The sequence below is a fragment of the Ambystoma mexicanum genome, chromosome 7q (genome assembly GCF_040938575.1).
Source record: "Ambystoma mexicanum isolate Mex_15411 chromosome 7q, UKY_AmexF1_1, whole genome shotgun sequence".
Taxonomy (NCBI): Eukaryota; Metazoa; Chordata; class Amphibia; order Caudata; family Ambystomatidae; genus Ambystoma; species Ambystoma mexicanum.
The window spans coordinates 1,032,785,991-1,032,804,105 of record NC_090941.1 but is presented as its reverse complement, the minus strand read 5'-3'; the positions used below and the strand labels follow the sequence as shown (position 1 = coordinate 1,032,804,105).

Genomic DNA, 18,115 nt, shown 5'->3' with positions numbered 1-18,115 from the left:
CAGAGCTTTACTTTTACATTTTCCTCTGACAGATATCTGGAAGGGATTGTAAGGTGTGGGGAAGTTTGGCTGCCAGAATGTGCAGGATTTGCAGTTTGTTCATTTGTAATGATTTGTCACCTTTGAGTGTGGTGTTACAATAATCCTGTTTCAAGGTGATGAAACACTATATTACAGGCAAATGGAGTAGACAATTGAATTGATGATATAAGAGAGGGGTCAGGAGTCACGAGGAGACTTTTAGATTTTGAAGCTTTGAAGATGTTATGGTTCCAGATTGTCTGACACTTTAAGCTTTTGGGGCTTTGAAGATCTTATGATTGCAATCATCTGAAACTTTACGACTTTGAGGCTTTGAAGATCTGATGGTTCCAGATCATCCAACACCTTAAGGTTCGGAGGCTTTGACGATGTTACGGTTACAGATCATCTGACCCCTTAACCTTTTGAGTCTTTGAAGATGTTATGGTTCCAGATCGTCTGACCCCTTAAGCTTTTGAGTCTTTGAAGATGTTATGGTTCCAGATCGTCTGACATCTTAAGCTTTTGAGTCTTTGAAGATGTAATGGTTGCAGATCGTCTGACACTTTAAGCTTTTGATGCTTTGAAGATGTTATGGTTCCAGATCGATGGGTTAAGCAGGAGCCCACACAGTGGAGAGAGGTTTGAATGGTCAGAGTGTGCGGAATTCTGTTCTAGACTTGTTCAAAGATGACATGTTTGCATTCCTCCAGGATTGGATTTGGTTCAGAATGGAATTCATGTGGTTTTGCTGGGGGAACCAGTGCCCTGAGATGCTGAAATAGATTTGGTTGTTGTCAGCATAGAGTTGGTGACCTACACTGGAACAGCCAAGGGTTTAAGGTTACCAAGTAAAATAATGGCAGTTCATTTCCAGCTTCCTTGCCCCCTCAACCTCTCTCCGCACTGACCCCATACTCATTCCTATGTGTGCTGCCCCCCACTACAAACCCATGCCTGGATCCTGCCTTTCCTCCACTTCACACCTGCACTCTGTTCTACAGCTGTACTACAAAGATTGAAAGAAAATGCATCTTACACAACACCCATTACTTTCAGTCCTTGTCCCCCACAGCATGCAACTTCATACACCCTCCCCTTTCTAATCACCCACCATTCACACCTCTTAAGTGACATGCCAAAGACTAAAGCCATCTCTCACATCCACCCATTACCCTCACACACAGATATGCCTGCAGCAATTTCACGCTCATCGTTGTTTAAATGCAGAAAGCAAACGCTGACCACTGCGGGAGCAGGGCTATGAGTGGGCACGTGAATGGGCTTTATGTCCCGAGAAGGCTACTGAAATAAACAATAGCAAGGCAGGGGCTGCAAGATAGGCTTTGCCTTCCTACCAGGAATGTTTCTCAGCCAACAAAAAGTAAGGGAACAATGGTGGATTTTCCTGCAAAGTAGAGGAATGTCATACTCCTTGGTTCCCACCCGCTTCGTCCTCTTAGAGCAGCTCAAGATATTGACAAGGAGCAGCATTTTAGTGTTGAACAGCATGAAAGATAAGATAGACCCTTGCAGGACTTCGCAGGTGGACAGAATTGCTGGAGTAGTGGGGGGGAACATGGCATACTTTGAAGAATTTGGAAGAGAAAAGATTAGAGCCATTTCATAGGTGAAGGTGTAACATGCGCTACAGAAGTAAGGCTGTGAATTAGGATGTGCTGCTCCACCAGAGCATCGAACGGGGCAGAGAACTGGAGAAGCACCAATAGTGTTCATCTGTTTGAGTCAATGAGACGATGAAGGTCATCGATCACCAATACCATGGCTCTTTCCATGGCTTGTTTGGTGTGGAAGATGAATTCGGTTGTGTCAAAGATTGAAGTTGTTTGATGGTGACCAATTTGATGATTTCCACTAGAAAGTGTAGGGTGGGGATTTTCTGTATTTTGGGTTGGAGGTAGTTTTCCTGAGTCTTGGAGTGATCCAGGATATGTTCAGGCTGTCTGGGATGGATCCCAGAGGAAAGCCAATGAGATTGTAAAGGTTTGAGATGTTTGGAGCTCGGGTCTGACTGATTTCTTTGTAGAAGTGGGGTGAGTATACTGAAGGGGACTCTGGGGGTGAAGGTAGTTGAGAAGGAAATAGGGGAATACAAATGTGATGGCAGCTGGCTGGTTTAACCTGTTAAGAGGGTATGTGTGAGCTTATCTTTTAGGATGCAGACCTTGGAATTGAAATAGTCCTACATCACAATGCACCGGTCGAAGGAGTCCAGGTGCTTGGCACCCTATAGCACTTCTCTGTCATTAGGGGCTTTGAACCATTTTCTTTCGTATCTGCAAGAGTCTCATTTCAAGCCAGTCGATTTCGAAGAAACCTATTGCCTGCTGCATTCAGGGCAAATGAGGTTTCTTTTCTTGGGTACAATTTAGTCTTTTCTTGGGTACAATTTAGTCTTGCATGCTTGTAGGTTGACGAGTAGAAGTTAGGCAGCTCTAGACTGTAACAAAGTACTGGCTTTAACGCTGAATATAGCGTCATGGAGCTGAGGGTCCAGTTTGGATTTACGTCTCACTAGTTTAAATGCAGATGTGCTGTTTTTTTTACTGGGGTTGGTGAAACCGAGGTGCAATAGATAGTCATGAGAATAAGTGGAGGAGAGTTGAGGCAGGGAATTCAGATGTTAAGCTATTCAAACGTTGGACCAGAGGCGACGTCTAGCCATGTTTCGTATATCGAGAGCATGTCTAGAGTCTGGTCTAAAATGAGACGAGTATGCTTGTCCTTTTTGCATAGACTTGATTAAAGCTCAGCAGTTAAGGGGTTAAAGAGGTATGTTTCGGGGGCGCTGTTGCGCGGAACATGGTGTAGATGTGACGCTAGTTCGCTCCTCTTCGAGACCAAAGGCCCAGGGAAAATCGGCACAGTTGGGACGGCTGCTGGTCCAGAGAAAATAGAGCAGTGGAGAGGTGAACCCCTGGAGCACCCAGGGGGGAAATGGCGAGGAGGCTCTCCCCTGAATACAGGAGACATGGCATAAAGAAAGGGAAGAGTAGAAGACTGACTGGCAGGCAATATGGGGCCTCGTGAGCAAGCAGTCGGAAGGCACTGCAACGACGCTGCGCAAAGCGGCGTCAACCCAAAGTGACCCTCCAGCAGCCAGTCCTGCGTGAAACATGATATTAAAAAGAAACTGCTTTTGGTGGTGGCTCTCACAGTACAAGCAGCAGTAATTTTGAATAGGTGAATGGGACGGCACACATATAATCAAAACCAAAGTGATTTATTTTAGATTCACAGAATGTTTTCACTGAGCAAAAAATCTCTCTTTGACATCTAGGTGTGAGTCACAGAGGCAGTTCCAGGGGTTACTACTCAGATTGCCTGGGTAGCAGCTGGGTACCCTTAGCTACCCTTATTGACGTTCATGATCTTTGTAAATTCCAGTCTTTTGACATGGTACTACTAATGCACTCACCCACTGTGGGTTCCCTGATTTGAATCTATGCAGGTATGTGAATATACTTTTTCACGTTTGGACAATTGGATTTTTGCTTTTGCGTATTTATGAATTTCACTCTTTAAATATTTACACTTAATCCCAAAAGCCATCATCGCAGATGAGTAAACTCTTGACTAGACAGGGAAAAGCCAGGTTTTTATGACCCCTCGACTAGATAGGGAAAAGCCAGGTTTTTATGACCCCTCTTGTCCAGACAGAGAAAAGCCAGGATTGTGTGGCCCTTCTTCACTAGACATGGAAAAGCCAGGTTTTTATGACCCCTCTTGTATAGACAGGGAAAAGCCAGGTTGTTATTACTCCTCTTGACTTAGCAAGGAACAGCCAGGTGTTATGACCCTTCTTGACTAGACAGGGAAAAGCCAGGTGTTATGACCCTTCTTGACTAGACAGGAAAAAGCCAGGTTTTTAGGACTGCTCTTGACTAATCAGGGAAAAGCCATGTTTTTTTTACCCTTCTTGACTAAACAGGGAAAAGCCAGGATTTTGCAACCTCTCTTGACTAAACGGAAAAGCCAGGTTTTTGCAACCCTTCTTGACTAAACAGGGAAAAGCCAGGTCTTTGATACCCCTCTTGCCTAATCATGGACAAGCCAGGTTTTTGTGACACTTCTTGACTTGACTAAACATGGAAAAGCCAGGTCTTTGTGACCCTTCTTGACTAAACAGGGAAAAGCCAGGTCTTTGTGACCCTTTTTGACTAAACAGGGAAAAGCCAGGTCTTTGTGACCCTTTTTGACTAAACAGGGAAAAGCCAGGTCTTTGTGACCCTTTTTGACTAAACAGGGAAAAGCCAGGTCTTTGTGACCCTTCTTGACTAAACAGGGAAAAGCCAGGTCTTTGTGACCCTTTTTGACTAAACAGGGAAAAGCCAGGTCTTTGTGACCCTTTTTGACTAAACAGGGAAAAGCCAGGTCTTTGTGACCCTTTTTGACTAAACAGGGAAAAGCCAGGTCTTTGTGACCCTTCTTGACTAAACAGGGAAAAGCCAGGTTTGTGTGGCCCTTCTTGACAAGACAGGGAACAGCAAGGTGTTAGGACCCTTCTTGACAAGACAGGGAAAAGCCAGGTTTTTATGACCCCTCTTGTATAGACAGGGAAAAGCCAGGTTGTTATTACTCCTCTTGACTGAACAAGGAAAAGCCAGGTTTTTGTGGCCCTTCTTGACAAGACAGGGACAAGCCAGGTGTTATGACCCTTCTTAACTAGACATGGAAAAGCTAGGTTTTTAGGACCGCTCTTGACTAATCAGGGAAAAGCCATGTTTTTTTTACCCTTCTTGCCTAATCATGGAAAAGCCAGGTCTTTCTGACCCTTCTTGACTAAACAGGGAAAAGCCAGGTCTTTGTGACCCTTCTTGACAAGACAGGGAAAAGCCGGTTTGTATGACTCCTCTTGATTAAACAGGGAAAAGCCAGATGTGTATGTCCTTTCTAGACTAGACATGGAAAAGCCAGGAGACAGGGAAAATCCAGGATTTTGTGTCCCCGCTTGACTAGACAGGGAAAAGCCAGGTTTTTAGGACCTACCCTTGAGTAGACAGGGAAAAGCCAGGTTTTTATGATCCCGCTTGTATAGACAGGGAAAAGCCAAGTTGTTATTACTCCTCTTGACTGAACAGGGAAAAGCTAGGTGTGTGTGGCCCTTCTTGACAAGACCGGGAACAGCGAGGTGTTATGACCCTTCTTGAAAAGACAGGGACAAGCCAGGTTTTTGTGGCCCTTCTTGACAAGGCATGGAAAAGCCTGGTGTTATGACCCTTTTTGACTAGACAGGAAAAAGCCAGGTTTTTTGGACCGCACTTTACTAATCAGGGAAAAGCCATGTTTTTTTTACCCTTCTTGACTAAACAGGGAAAAGCCAGGTGTTTGATACCCCTCTTGCCTAATCATGGAAAAGCCAGGTCTTTGGGACCCGTCTTTACTAAACAGGAAAAAGCCAGGTCTTTGTGACCCTTCTTGACAAGACAGGGAAAAGCTGGTTTGTATGTCTCCTCTTGATTAAACAGTGAAAAGCCAGGTGGGTATGACCTTTCTAGACAAGACAGGGAAACGCCAGGTTTTTGATATCCCTCTTGACTAGACAGGGAAAAGCCAAGTTTTTGATACCCCTCTTGACTAGACAGGGAAAAGCCAGGTTTTTGTAACCCCTCTTGACTAGACAGTGAAAAGACAGGTTTTTATATGTTTTTATGACCCCTCTTGACTAGACAGGGAAAAGACAGGTTTTATGACTCTTCTTTACTAGACATGGAAAAAATAGGTTTTTAATACCCCTCTTGACTAATCAAGGAAAAGCCAGGTGTTTGCGACCCTTTTTGACTACACAGGGAAAAGCCCGGTGTGTATGACCTTTCTATAGTAGACAGGGAAAAGCCAGGTTTTAATGACCCTTCTAGCAGTGGCAGATTTAAGGCAATGGGCCCCATGGACAAAAATTATAGAGTGCCCTAAGTGGGTGGGTGATGGAGGCGAAGCCTAGAGTGTGCGTAGTTGCAGAATTATGTACTTTAAGGATAAATTATTCATTTTATAAAGATGTGTTTTTACAGTTTTCTGTTTTTGGGGGTCTGACTCTAGCTAGAGACAGCTGGGCCTCCTCACCAGCTTCTGCTGTCAATGGTGGTAATATTGAATGATCATCCTGAAGCTAATGTTGGAAATTATAGGGTTCAAGGAAATGGGCAATGGGAGAGGATATTACAGGAGGCGATATCACAGGATAATTCCTACAGCATGCAGATCCATTTTGTGCATGTCGCCGGTGTCCTTACCCCACACACTTGAAATATCACTAATGTAATTAAAGGAGTGCACCCAAACTATAGAGTTGTTACATACAGAAATAAAACACTTATTTAAAATAGGCTTTGCCTATAAATTGAGATCACAGTCCTAGAACCCACGCTTTGCCAAGGAAGCCTACCACTAACCAATCAGTCTTGGGCATGTAAGTTCCATCCCAGAGGATTTTCCTCAGATTAACCAGTTGCACGCTGGAAGAAATACAATAGCACTAACAAACGCTAATCAAACAGCCCACGCTGTGGCAGCTGGTCCATTCACAGGTCAAATGACTTCATTCTTTCATTCCGTTGTGCCTCCTGAGCAGAACGACACATGCATTATATCTCCAGCTTTTCAAAATCTTAACTTCAGTTTTAATTCTAGTGTTCAATTAAGTGGCTTATGTTACACAGCCAAAGGTATCAAACACTAAACTGCCATTATTTCAAGTGATATGTTATTTTTTCCACACAGTGAAGCAAATAAACCTGAGCTGACTGTGATATCAAATGAAAGGAAATGGCATATTTACATAGAGGTTGACATCAAGTGATGCATGGTACTTTTGTAAGTAGAAAATTGGGGTTTGGACCCTGGGTTACAATGGCGCTGGATCTGGCGGCTGGCAGACATAATCATGCACAGTTGCATGTACACCATATGCTATTTGCATGTCAAGAGTGCCAACCCAGGGCTGCGTGAAACGGTGTGCGGGGCTTACGGACGATCGCCGTGAGCCCTGCACACCGTTTCACACAGCCCCGCTGGGCTTTAGAAGCTACTCAGCTATCCATACCCAGAAACTAACAGGCCTGTCTATTCATGCCTTGAGAAAGACCATGGGTCATATGGTGTATATGAAACTGTACAAAATTATGACTGCCTCACCTTGGCAACTATTGTAATCCGACCAACGCACCATTAAAATCGACCAACGCACCATTTAAATCGACCAACCTCAAGCTTACAACGGTGTCCAGCATTTATTGGAGGCCCAACCCATGGTAATACTATACTTACTGGCAACCGCCATATCCAGCGACAAGGTTCCAAACCCCATTTTTCCACCTTATAACCACTGGGACTTCAGGAGCTCTGTCCCACTGGAACCTCAACACCAGACTGCAGGATAAAACGTTGGCCAACTTAGAGAAAACTGATCAGCGCGGGGGTCCACTCTTCCTATAACCTCCTACCTTCTCGATTACTTTTGTAGGTAAACTCATCCGGCAGTATTCATTCGTGCCACTTTGCAAAGTGCTCACAGGTCCCTGAAATCAAACAATTGGTGGTGCCAGGCAAAACCATTACTTCACGAAGCTGGAGGATTTCCTTGCCGGCTGTGATCACCAATTGCCACTTGGCTGCGTCACTGTCCCTACAACGGAATCACCCCACTGGCAACCACCACCCTGCAATTACTACACCACTTGCGATCATGTCACCCGCAATTCACACCTGTAATCACCAAACCCGCAATTAGTACATCACCGGCAGGAGTGCACTGGGCGCTCGAGGACTGGACTTGGAAATTTTCCGACGACGTTAATGCTGTGAAACTGAAAAAGGCTTGCCTTATTTTGGCAGGAATGAGACAAAACACGTATTTAGAGGGAAGAGTGTTGCTGGCGTGGATCATGACCAACGAATCGACTCCTGCATGTGATTTGCTTGATTGTTTTGCAGAATTCCTCCTGCAGCAGCTGCTCATGAAGCAGTAGCAAGGCCTGGGACATTGACCGCCTGCTTGTGAGACCTGAGGACTTGTTTAAGATGCAAATTTCTTCAATTAAACTTAAAAAAAGCAACCTTCGAGATTACAAACCTCCCTCACCGTTCCTCAATCGCAATTGATATTTAGGCGCTGGTGCCAACCAACATTGTCCGCTTTCCCTTCTTTCTACATGTATTGCAGCTTAGAATCATGGAACAGTAGAGCTACCAGGGACCCCCTGGAACATCAGGGCACACACATTGCTTCGTTGTACTGGGTGGGCCACAATCCACACAATCCACTCGTACAATATCCTGGGAGACCACTGCCATGGTAAAAGGCTCTGAATAAATGCCTAATACAGCGATATCCCACGTTTGCATCAAAATATAAGAAGAATCTTAAGTTAACGGCGAAATCTGCGCCGCAGTAGCACTTGCCAGCAGACACAGATGAGACCACCCTGACAGTGATTTAGAAATAAATGCTAGGCTGCGACTGTCAAATAAAAAAAGGAAATAGCAGGTTGCACAATTGACTGCATTTGGGCGAGAACCTCAAAAGGCGCGTCTTTCTTGCACAACCAATTCACTCCAAAAAACAAACGAACACCAACAGTTTGACGTGAAATTACTATAGAGGTATTTCCAATAGTGAAATTCCTGCTGCTGCAAGAGTCAAGTGGGGGGTACATAAAATCAGAGCTGCACTGACACTAGAGATGACCGGGAGAAGGCGCCTATTAACACAGTCATGTACTATTCAAACATTCCCTGTGCTCCCTGAGGCCCTGCCTATGAAACGCGCCAGGACACTTCTTTCTTTCCATCCCCACCAGGCCGGCGTAAGATTCCCCCGGCTGCATCAAATAGTTGCAGAGAAGCATTTGCGATAGCAACAGTTGTTTTGCTGGGGGGGGGGGTCGTAGCGGCCGGTACCTTACCTGCTGCTGCACGTTCTCTTCCTCAGCACGGTAGGCCTAAAAGCCCCCCTCCAGGTGCTGCCGTTGTCCAAGGCCACGCCACAAGTCAACTCTGGCAAACAACGACATCCAGAGGGCCTCTGCGTTCCGCTCCAGTCTCCAGGCATTGATATCACTCCACCGTCTCCACGCTGCTACTGCATCTGCTGCCTGGCAAGGTGAGGACAACTCTGGCATGGCTGCTGCTTCAGAAGTTCTTCTTGGAACATTCTGAAATGGCACCGGCCCGGACGTCATGTGAAATCATGGTGGCATTGGCAAACTGTTACCATGTTACAGTCCCACAGGCGCCACCTGCTTAGTGCCCGATCTATCCCCCATGGCATGTTTTTATTACCCCTCTTGACTAGACAGGGAAACAGACGTTTTTTCTAATCCTCTCAATTAAACAGGCAAAGGCCAGGTTTTAATGACATTTACTTTGGCATCCAGTCAACCGGTACCCAATTTATGAACGCACAGGTGCCTCATTTCCATTCATGTGCCTCCTGTAAGAACCATCTGTGGTATCTTGATCCCAGCCAGAACAGTGCCTATGATGTAATGTAGACAATGTTGAGTAGTGAGAGATCTAGAGTGGAAGGAAGCAGATAGAGAGCCCAATGAAAGGAGAGACGCTGTGCTGCTGGTGGGACTTCAGATGATACTTGAAAAATAAACTAAAGCTTTAGATACCTGCCTGGCTCCTGTATACTTCAATTTTGGTGATGAGGCACCCACCAGCCATCCAGAAGGTTACTGTTGACTGACAATGGCGTTCCATTTAAATCTAAAGAAATAAGTGATTACTTAATGAAAAGTGGTATGCAACATAAATTGACAGCAATTTATCATCCTCAAACTAATGGGGTGGCAGAACGTTTCAATAAAGGGATCAAGGACTGCATTAGGTGGGCATGGGTGAATTGTGAAGATTGGGAGGTTGTTGTGATGGTAGCACACAGATTCTATCCTCACACCACGACTGGAGTATCGCCATGTGAGTTGGGTAGAGGGAGAAAACCCAACAACAATTTGAGTCCTCCGTGGATGTGGTGAGCAAGCTAGATGTGGGAGAGTGCGCAGCAAGTGAGGGAGAGAATGAGAGAAAAGCGAATGAAGAACAAATGGAGATATGATGAGAGGAAGTCGGTAAAAGAAAATGAGATTAAAAAAAAGGAGACTATGCCAGGATTAAACTGCCTGGTCCATTGAGGCAAGGTCCTATGAAGTGGTCCTCGCCATGTGAAGTAGTAAAGGTTTTGCATAATTTAGTGAGAACAGAGGATGGTAGATTTTGAAACATGAACAGAGTTGTAAAAGTCGCAAGAAAAGGATGGCAACTGTCAATGCAAGAGTGGACGAGAAAAAGCATTTCACAAGTGACAATGGTCTGAGAGGTGGCACCAAAAGGCCACACAGGTCGATCAGTAGGCCTGAGAGATTCAAACAATTTGTGTTGTATTAATGTTGTGTTAATAGGAGGGAGGTGTGTAGTATCTTGATCCCAGACAGCACAGTGCATATGATGTAATGTAGGGATCTAGATTGGAAGGGGGACTGATAAATAGAGAGCCTACTGAAAGGAGGGATGCTGTGCTGCTGGTGGGACTTCAGATGATACTTAAAGTATAAACTAAAGTTTCAGAAACCTGCCTGGCTCCTGTATACTTCAATTTTTTCTTAAAATTTAGTGTATTCTTCAAGTATCATCTGAAGTCCCACCAGCAGCACAGCGTCCCTCCTTTCAGTAGGCTCTCTATCTATCAATCCACCTTCCAATTTAGATCCCTCACTACTCAACATTCCCTACATTACATCATAGGCACTGTGCTGGCTGGGATCAAAATACTGCACCACCTAGAGCACAGCTCGAGCAGGCTTCCTGCCAGATCACTAGATGGAGACCTGAAGTAAGAGCGCATTTTACCCTCCTCCTCTATGATTGACAAAGCACCAAGCAGGCAATATTTAATACTTGTCTTCTCTCTCATTTCACCCTTTTCTTCTTTGCTAGACTTTTTTCTCTCCAGCATTCTCATTTCATTACATTCATACTTGTTCTGCTTCTCTAAACTTCTCCCCTTCACGCTTGTACTTTAAACTACTATACTTCGCTATCTTTGCTAGTGATCTTCCATTCATTGAATATTAACCTCTCTCCCTCCCCCTCGCTCTCCCTCCCTGCCTCTCCTTCTCTTCTTTCCTGTTTTCCCTTCTTTCCTTCTTCCACCCTTTTATTTTGTCTTTTTGTGTTCATTAAAATGTATCTTTCTTTTAAATTTTCTTTAGAGTACTTATGTTGTTATGTTGTTTCTGTAGTTATTTCTTCTTTTTCTTCATTCTGTTTGTTTTCTTTTTTGTAAAACTCTCAGGCTATTCTAGACGTTTTTCTCTTTTTTATTATTTTTCTCCCCTTTTCCATTTTTCATAAAACAGTTCCTATCTTTTTACTATTAAGCTCTATAGTTCTTTCTTATTTTCTTTGTTCTTTTACCTTCTCTTTCCCAGTTATTTTTCCCTATTGATCTCTTCCTGCCTCTCTTTCTCTCTCCCAAGGATGAACGGAACCAGATCCTGATGGCCTACCTTTGGATACGGCAGGTGTGGTTCGATGCCTACCTGCGCTGGAATAAGGAAGATTACGATGGGCTTGATACCATCCGTATACCTAGTAGTTATGTATGGAGACCCGACATCGTCCTATATAACAAGTAGGTCGGACTGGTATGGAGCAGCATCGTTTTGCCTCCTTTTACCTTTGACAGCCAGGGCACAGGCAGCGGACCACGCATGCACCCCGGAGGAATTGACCTAGGAAGACACAATCACAGCGATCCTTCCATCAGCTAAGTATTGTTTCATGTGAGAGGTTATCCTGATGATGAGAAGTGTCTAGGATGTGCATGGTTCCATGTTACTGGGGCACCCTGATATCTTTTCCATTGAACCCATTTTGCCACCTGATATTTGGAGTCATGGTTCTCAATAGGAAAAACCATGGCTGCATTCGCAAAGTATTGGGTCTATTACTTGACCAAAAACTGCTCAAATCTCTTTGCCTCAAAGTTTTATTTTTATCAAATGTTACCACCAAAATGTAAATGTTGGGTTGGGGGCAGCCGATATAGGTAGGGGTGTGTTGGGTGGGAGGGATTGTGAGGGGGTTGAGGGGCTCTCCCCTCGTATTCTGTGGTAAAACAATAGATTAAAAATCGAAAGCAAATTCAAGCAGTTTCTTCGGGTCAATAGGCCTACGTCCAGTCATGGTATTCGTCGGTACATTGTTTGACCAGAAACTGCTCGAATTGTTTTGGCTCAAATTTAGCTTTTTCGGATTTTACCACCAAATGTAAATGTTGGGTTAGGGTCAACCAATATAGGTGGGGTAAATTAGGGGAAAGGGTGCTGGGAGGCTTGGAAAGGTCTCCCCTCGTATTCTGGAGTAAACAGTTTGATAAAAAAAAAGAGCACAAAAAATGTGAGCAGTTTTTTCGATCAATAGACCTACATCCAGTCGCAACGTATCTAGGCCTGCCGTGACATGGCTGCATGCTGGTGACACGCCACATTTACGATGTCACATACTACAATGATTGACTACTGGTTGATGTGTCTGAGGAGCTAGATTCTTCCAGGTGCATTCCGGGTATTACAGTTCTTGATTTTCTCGTGATCAAGTAGCTGGACCTGATGGTATGAATGGGGGCCTGAAAGCAATGACTCTTTTATGTTCTGGTCAGATTTTCTCCCGGTTTACGGAAAAGCACCCATTACCAAAGGCCATTATCACAGAAGGACTGCTATAGAGATGATGGCCCTGCTGGAACAGGTTTAGTATCATTGGTTAAGCAGAGGAGCTCTATTCAGAGCCATTCACCTTTCAATAGGCACTTACTGAACCATGGCTGAACAGTTCTGGCATAACACAGATTAGAAAGCTTGGAGATTTGAAGATGAAGGACCTCCTTATGCAAGCAAGTGCATGACACTTTCATGGTCGGGTTGTTGCATTGAGACACAAACAGTCTGATTGTACCATTCTCTGTACATCAATGTAATTACCCAGGCCCCTTAAAATAACATATACCAAGCAAATTCCCATTGAAGAGGGAGGGAAATGCCTCCTCTTTATTACCATAAGGGGATTGCAGCTCATATCCTGATGCAAACCATATGCAGCGACACGCGAGTACGGTAATCGTTTCCATAAAGTCCATGAATTGCTTTGTCTTGCTGACACGTTGTACTGGAAAATCCCTTTAAAAAGTAACCCTCCTTGGATCTTCTGTTTTTGATTGGCTTATCACTATAAGCTATGAGTGTTCTCTCTCTCCAGGTGCAGAGGGGCGATTGAGGTGCAGAGTTGGTTTATAACTTTATAGAAACTGGGGTTCAGACCCAGAAATAAATGTCACTGGGTGAAATATAATATTTGTTGGGTCAAACAGTGCATTGACTGAAGTTATATTGTGATCAAAAGGGAATGGACTTGCCGCAGCTGTCCAGGCCCTGAGGAAGGAAAGAGGGTCACTTGCCAGGAGCATGAGCGTCCATTGTTTCTGCAATAATGGATTCCCAGAGCTGCTCATGCCCCAGGCTCTGCTGAAGGTCGGCCATTCTCTAACCTAATGTTGTAGTCTATGTGTAGATCGCACCTGTGAGCCTAGCATTTGTTCCACAGAGATTTGCTGACCATAGGCAGAGAAGGATGCAGGTGTACATTTCTTCACCTGGTTCACAAATCTATCCCCAGCAAGGTACCACTGAAGCTCTCCTCCTCTATAAGCCTTCTTGTAATCTCCACTCTGCCTCATCGACTACCGTTGTGACTCCTCGCCCTCCCTGTGCTTCCTCTCGCTTCCGCTCTTTCTCTCTTCTTGCTCCACTTGCTTGGAATTCTCACCCCCCCGGACATTCGAGAAACAGCCCTCACGGATTTGTTCAAAACCAAACTAAAAGCCTACATCCTCGCCTCTGAGTTACCCTCTTAACCTACCATTCATATGCCTGCTAGCTAACATTTTTCCCTGACCTCTAACCTGCCTCTGTCTCTCACTTCCTCTGCCACCCTTCTAGCACTTCACCCATCATGGACACATCCCGGGCACAGCTGGCCGTACCGCCTACCTGTACTTAAAAATGTCCAATGTTGGTTGTCCTTATCTATGTATGTCCACTCATGTATTTTCCCCGGTGACTGTTCCATTTGCTCCCATCCACAACCTGGTCAGAATGTCACTCAAACTCACCCCATTGTAAGAAGCTCACTACTTCCCATCAAATCTGATTTCTTATCTATTGTATGTTCTTTTGTGATCAAAAGAGCATTGTGCCTCCTGTATATAAATAAATAAATAAATGTAGAGGTCGGAGTGCAGCTCATGGCTGCCATCGGAAGCATGGCAGGACCTTGGGATACAGTGGTGGGAATAGATCACATGGGGCCTCATCACAGGCCCGGCAATAACTCTGCCGTTGCTACCGGTGGGTTGCCGCCGGACCTGTAAAAATGTACCGGCGCCTGACTTCCCGGTATGACCAGCTAATTTCGAGTCTGGTGGCCGGGAAGTCAGGCGCCGGTAAATTTGTAAATCCCCAGTCCCATAGAGTCCAAAAGGACTCTATGGGAGTGGGGACACGGAAGCACTGACCCCGTTGTTAACGGTGCCGGTGCTTCTGTGATGGCTTTGCTTACCGTGACTGCTGCGTCCGGCAGGATCAGACCGGTCGGGCACAGCGGCTCTGGCAGGCAAACCCGTAGTTTGAAGGTCCGGAAATAAGGATGCCGGTAAGCTTACCAGCACCCTAATTTCCGGACCAGAAAACTTGTCATGAGGCCCATAGTCTGGCCATGAAGATTTGGAATGGGACTTCCTAACTGCCGAGGGGTTAGTGTCCAGATTACTTCTAATTGTCTGTGTCGGCTGGATATGCATGTTTGCCATCTGTGTCTATGTTCCCTTCGGTGCTTTGCTGCCAAGGGACCACCACCGGTCCCACAATGACAGGAGATCTCCAGGACTCGACTGAGAAAGGAAGCAGTGAAGAATCCTTGATGAGGGCGTGGAAGGTGACACTCAAGGTGGCGTCATATACTCCAGAAAGGCCCCTCTTCATGATGGAAATCAGCAGCTGTAGGCGGACGGGTCTGGGGCCACAACCTGGCAACCTGCGAAGTTCCACACAGAAGATCAGAACGGGGAGCAATGCAACAAAGATACTGTGGATGAAGCTGGACAGCCCACAGGATGGATCTGGGATGCTTCTGAAGGCTTCTGCATGCAGGGTCCACAGGCAGGTGTCTAGAATGGTTGCACCCCACCAGCCCAAGGGTCAGCACACCGCTAAGGGTCTTCTTAAGATCGATGCAGAGATACAGGGGCTTCACTGGGACATGGCTGGAGACAATGCTGGATAGCTCCAAGGCTCGTCCTCGGCTCTTCAGAAGGCCGCAACGCTCTTAAGGACGTCTTGACTCCAAAAGACCATCTGAAGAGCAGCCACATGACTCTTCCTTGTATTCCAAATGTGTGCTGTCGTCGCCCACAGCCCACCAATGGCAAGGATCTGCATCATTCAAACTGGCAAGGACTGTCCAGTCCTGGACACCCTCGTGCCCCATATCTGCCCAGCTCCCCCGGGTATGGGCGCTACCAACAAATATAATAAATAAATAAAATAAATAAACAGCCTCAGGGACTGATCAGTGTCCCTAAAACAGGTGTTCCCAGAGAGGAAGGTACTGCAAAAAGGCTTTACTTGCCATCAAGTCAGCACAGGAGTCAACTCATGGCAAAACGTTGTAGGGTTCCATTGATGTCAATGGAGAGAAAGTTGCATTAAAACAATCTTTCCTAACAAGTGCGTATCAGTATGGGTCATTAGGGCTCTTGAGCTGGACTGTAACACTGTGAACGGTGCATTAGTAAAAGGGCTCCCAGAGCCTCCATTGGATCAGTCTGCCTTTGTAAGTGTGATGTATGGCGAGTATATACATACGGTAGATTGTCATATGTTTCGGTCTATCTGCTTTTTTCCCGCCCTGTTATTGATTTGCCCAGTTTCAGGTGCCCATGTATAGTCACTCTGCAAAGTCAAGAGCTACTCACAGCCCACCGAGTTCAGTTAGGTGCAAATTCTCATCTCCACTACTACACGATATATAACCTCATTCAAGGTCTGTACAAAAGTTCAGGGAGGGAAGCTGAGGCCCAAGGGCGTAATCCAATCATGCGGCGTGCTCTGTGGACGAGGCTCAAGTTCTGCGCTTGCGGGTTATGATATCCGCTTGTTCTCCGCACACCTGGCCTGGGTTACAATCGCGAAACCAATCTCTCCTCCCATCTATTCTCCTATATGTACTTTACATATAGTGACACCACCCTGACACCAAAACGCAAGCGCTGGTACATGAATGAACTCGGTAATTACTCCGAGAGCTGTGACAGTTCGTTGGCTCCCGGGAGGCGGCCGGACATTTGATTAAAGCACCTACAGGAGTTGGAGGTCCCATAAGATTCTTCATTGAGGTTTCACACCTTTATGGGCCGGGAGTGAATTCCCAGCTTCGGCCCTTGAGCGATAGCATTGTGCAATGGCGACCCATGCCATAAAATACTATTGAAATATAATTTAGAAACATATTGTAAAAGGGGAGTTTGACTAAATAACTAGTCGCCCCATAAGATACCCATGGGTGTAATTTTAGGGAGGGACAGGGGTGTTTGTCCCCCCCAACTTTTGTGGCACACCATTTTGTCCCCATTCATTTAGCAGGGGCACCTTTCCTTTAGATGTCATGTGCCCGCCCAACATTTTCAGCAAAGTTACTCGACTGGAGATGCCACAAGCTATTTTTAGCTCTCTGAGTGCAGTAACATAAGGTTGTGCATGGTGGATTTTTGAAGTGTTGGGGAGTGAATGCTTCCCCAAGTTGGATTGAGCTGGTGAGTGCAGTGAGCAAACCTAGATGATTCAGTGCCGTGGGGGAGGAGTCCCCCTTACTAAGATTTTTTTTAAATAATGTGTTGAAATGGTATAAGATTTTTTTTTTTAAAAAGAGCAACAAAGCTGTACAGTTAAGAATCTGTTCACCAGCAGTACACAGGACTATCACCATGCAAAACATGCTTATGTTGGCGCTAAGATTTTCCAACATTGACCTATTCGACACATGCTGATTGTGGCCAATACATGCAGAATTAGATGTAAAGCACAGATTCATGCGGGCTCTGCCAAAGCAGATCACGAGGACTGTCAAAATGAAATGCAAGCGTTGCGCCCTTCTCCTGGTTTCAGCCCAGTGCACAGCAATAGATGTCAGAATGTCCCCATAAAACACATCTTCAAGCTGGCTGTGCTTAATAAAATACACCGTTGGCACTGTAAAAACACATTTTCATGCTGTCTGTGCACATACACCGCACACACACACACACACATTCAAATACTCACACATAGGAACGCACAGACATATAGCCACAAACACACGCGCACAGACCCATACCCGCCGTCCCCGCCCACACACACACATGCACATCGACAACATCATGCAAACGAACACAATGAAATGTTTAAACGTACGTTTTCTTGCTGCTGTGATGAGCCTGTGTGCCCGTGGATGACTATGGCGCCTGGGCTCTGGCAGCTCTGGCGGCGCTGCTGCTGCGTGCAGAGGACTTTCTTCCTCCCCTCACCCTTTTGTTGCAGTGTGGCCTCGTTTTGCTGGTCTGCGCGGCGTCACACCGCTCGTGGGAGGGAGGTCGAGGCTTCTGAGGCGGCACGAGAGGACTGCTTCCCCCACGTGCGGTGCCTTTGGGCCCTTCCTGCGCGGGAGGCGGGGCCACACATAATCAGCGCTCCCGTATTCGTGGGGCGTCTGTGTGCCGAATCTGTGCCCCTGTCATGCGGGAGGTGGGTGCCCTTGTGCTGATCCTGGGCTGCCCCTGTGCCGATCCCGTGCTTCTGTCACGCGGGAGGCGGGTGCCGTGTGATGATCCTGGGCCTTTATCACGCGGGAGGCGGGGCCATATGGAGTCGTACGCCGTGTCCGAGGTGCGCCGACACGCTCTACTGCTCGACAGCAGACCTCGGCACTGCGCCAGCGGGAGTCCGTACCCGCTCGTCGCCAGTGTTAGGGTGTCGCTTCT

General features: G+C 46.0%; 1 protein-coding gene across 3 annotated transcripts in view; it reads left to right on the top strand.

The window, feature by feature from the left end:
- The window catches only part of LOC138528567 (neuronal acetylcholine receptor subunit alpha-10-like), a 444,635-nt gene that overhangs the window by 313,691 nt on the left and 112,829 nt on the right, over window positions 1-18,115 (top strand). For all 3 annotated transcript variants that reach the window (XM_069640336.1, XM_069640337.1, XM_069640338.1), the window contains one exon: window positions 11,523-11,677. In XM_069640336.1, the coding sequence (XP_069496437.1) occupies window positions 11,523-11,677 (155 nt within the window). The remainder of the gene's footprint in view (window positions 1-11,522; window positions 11,678-18,115) is intronic.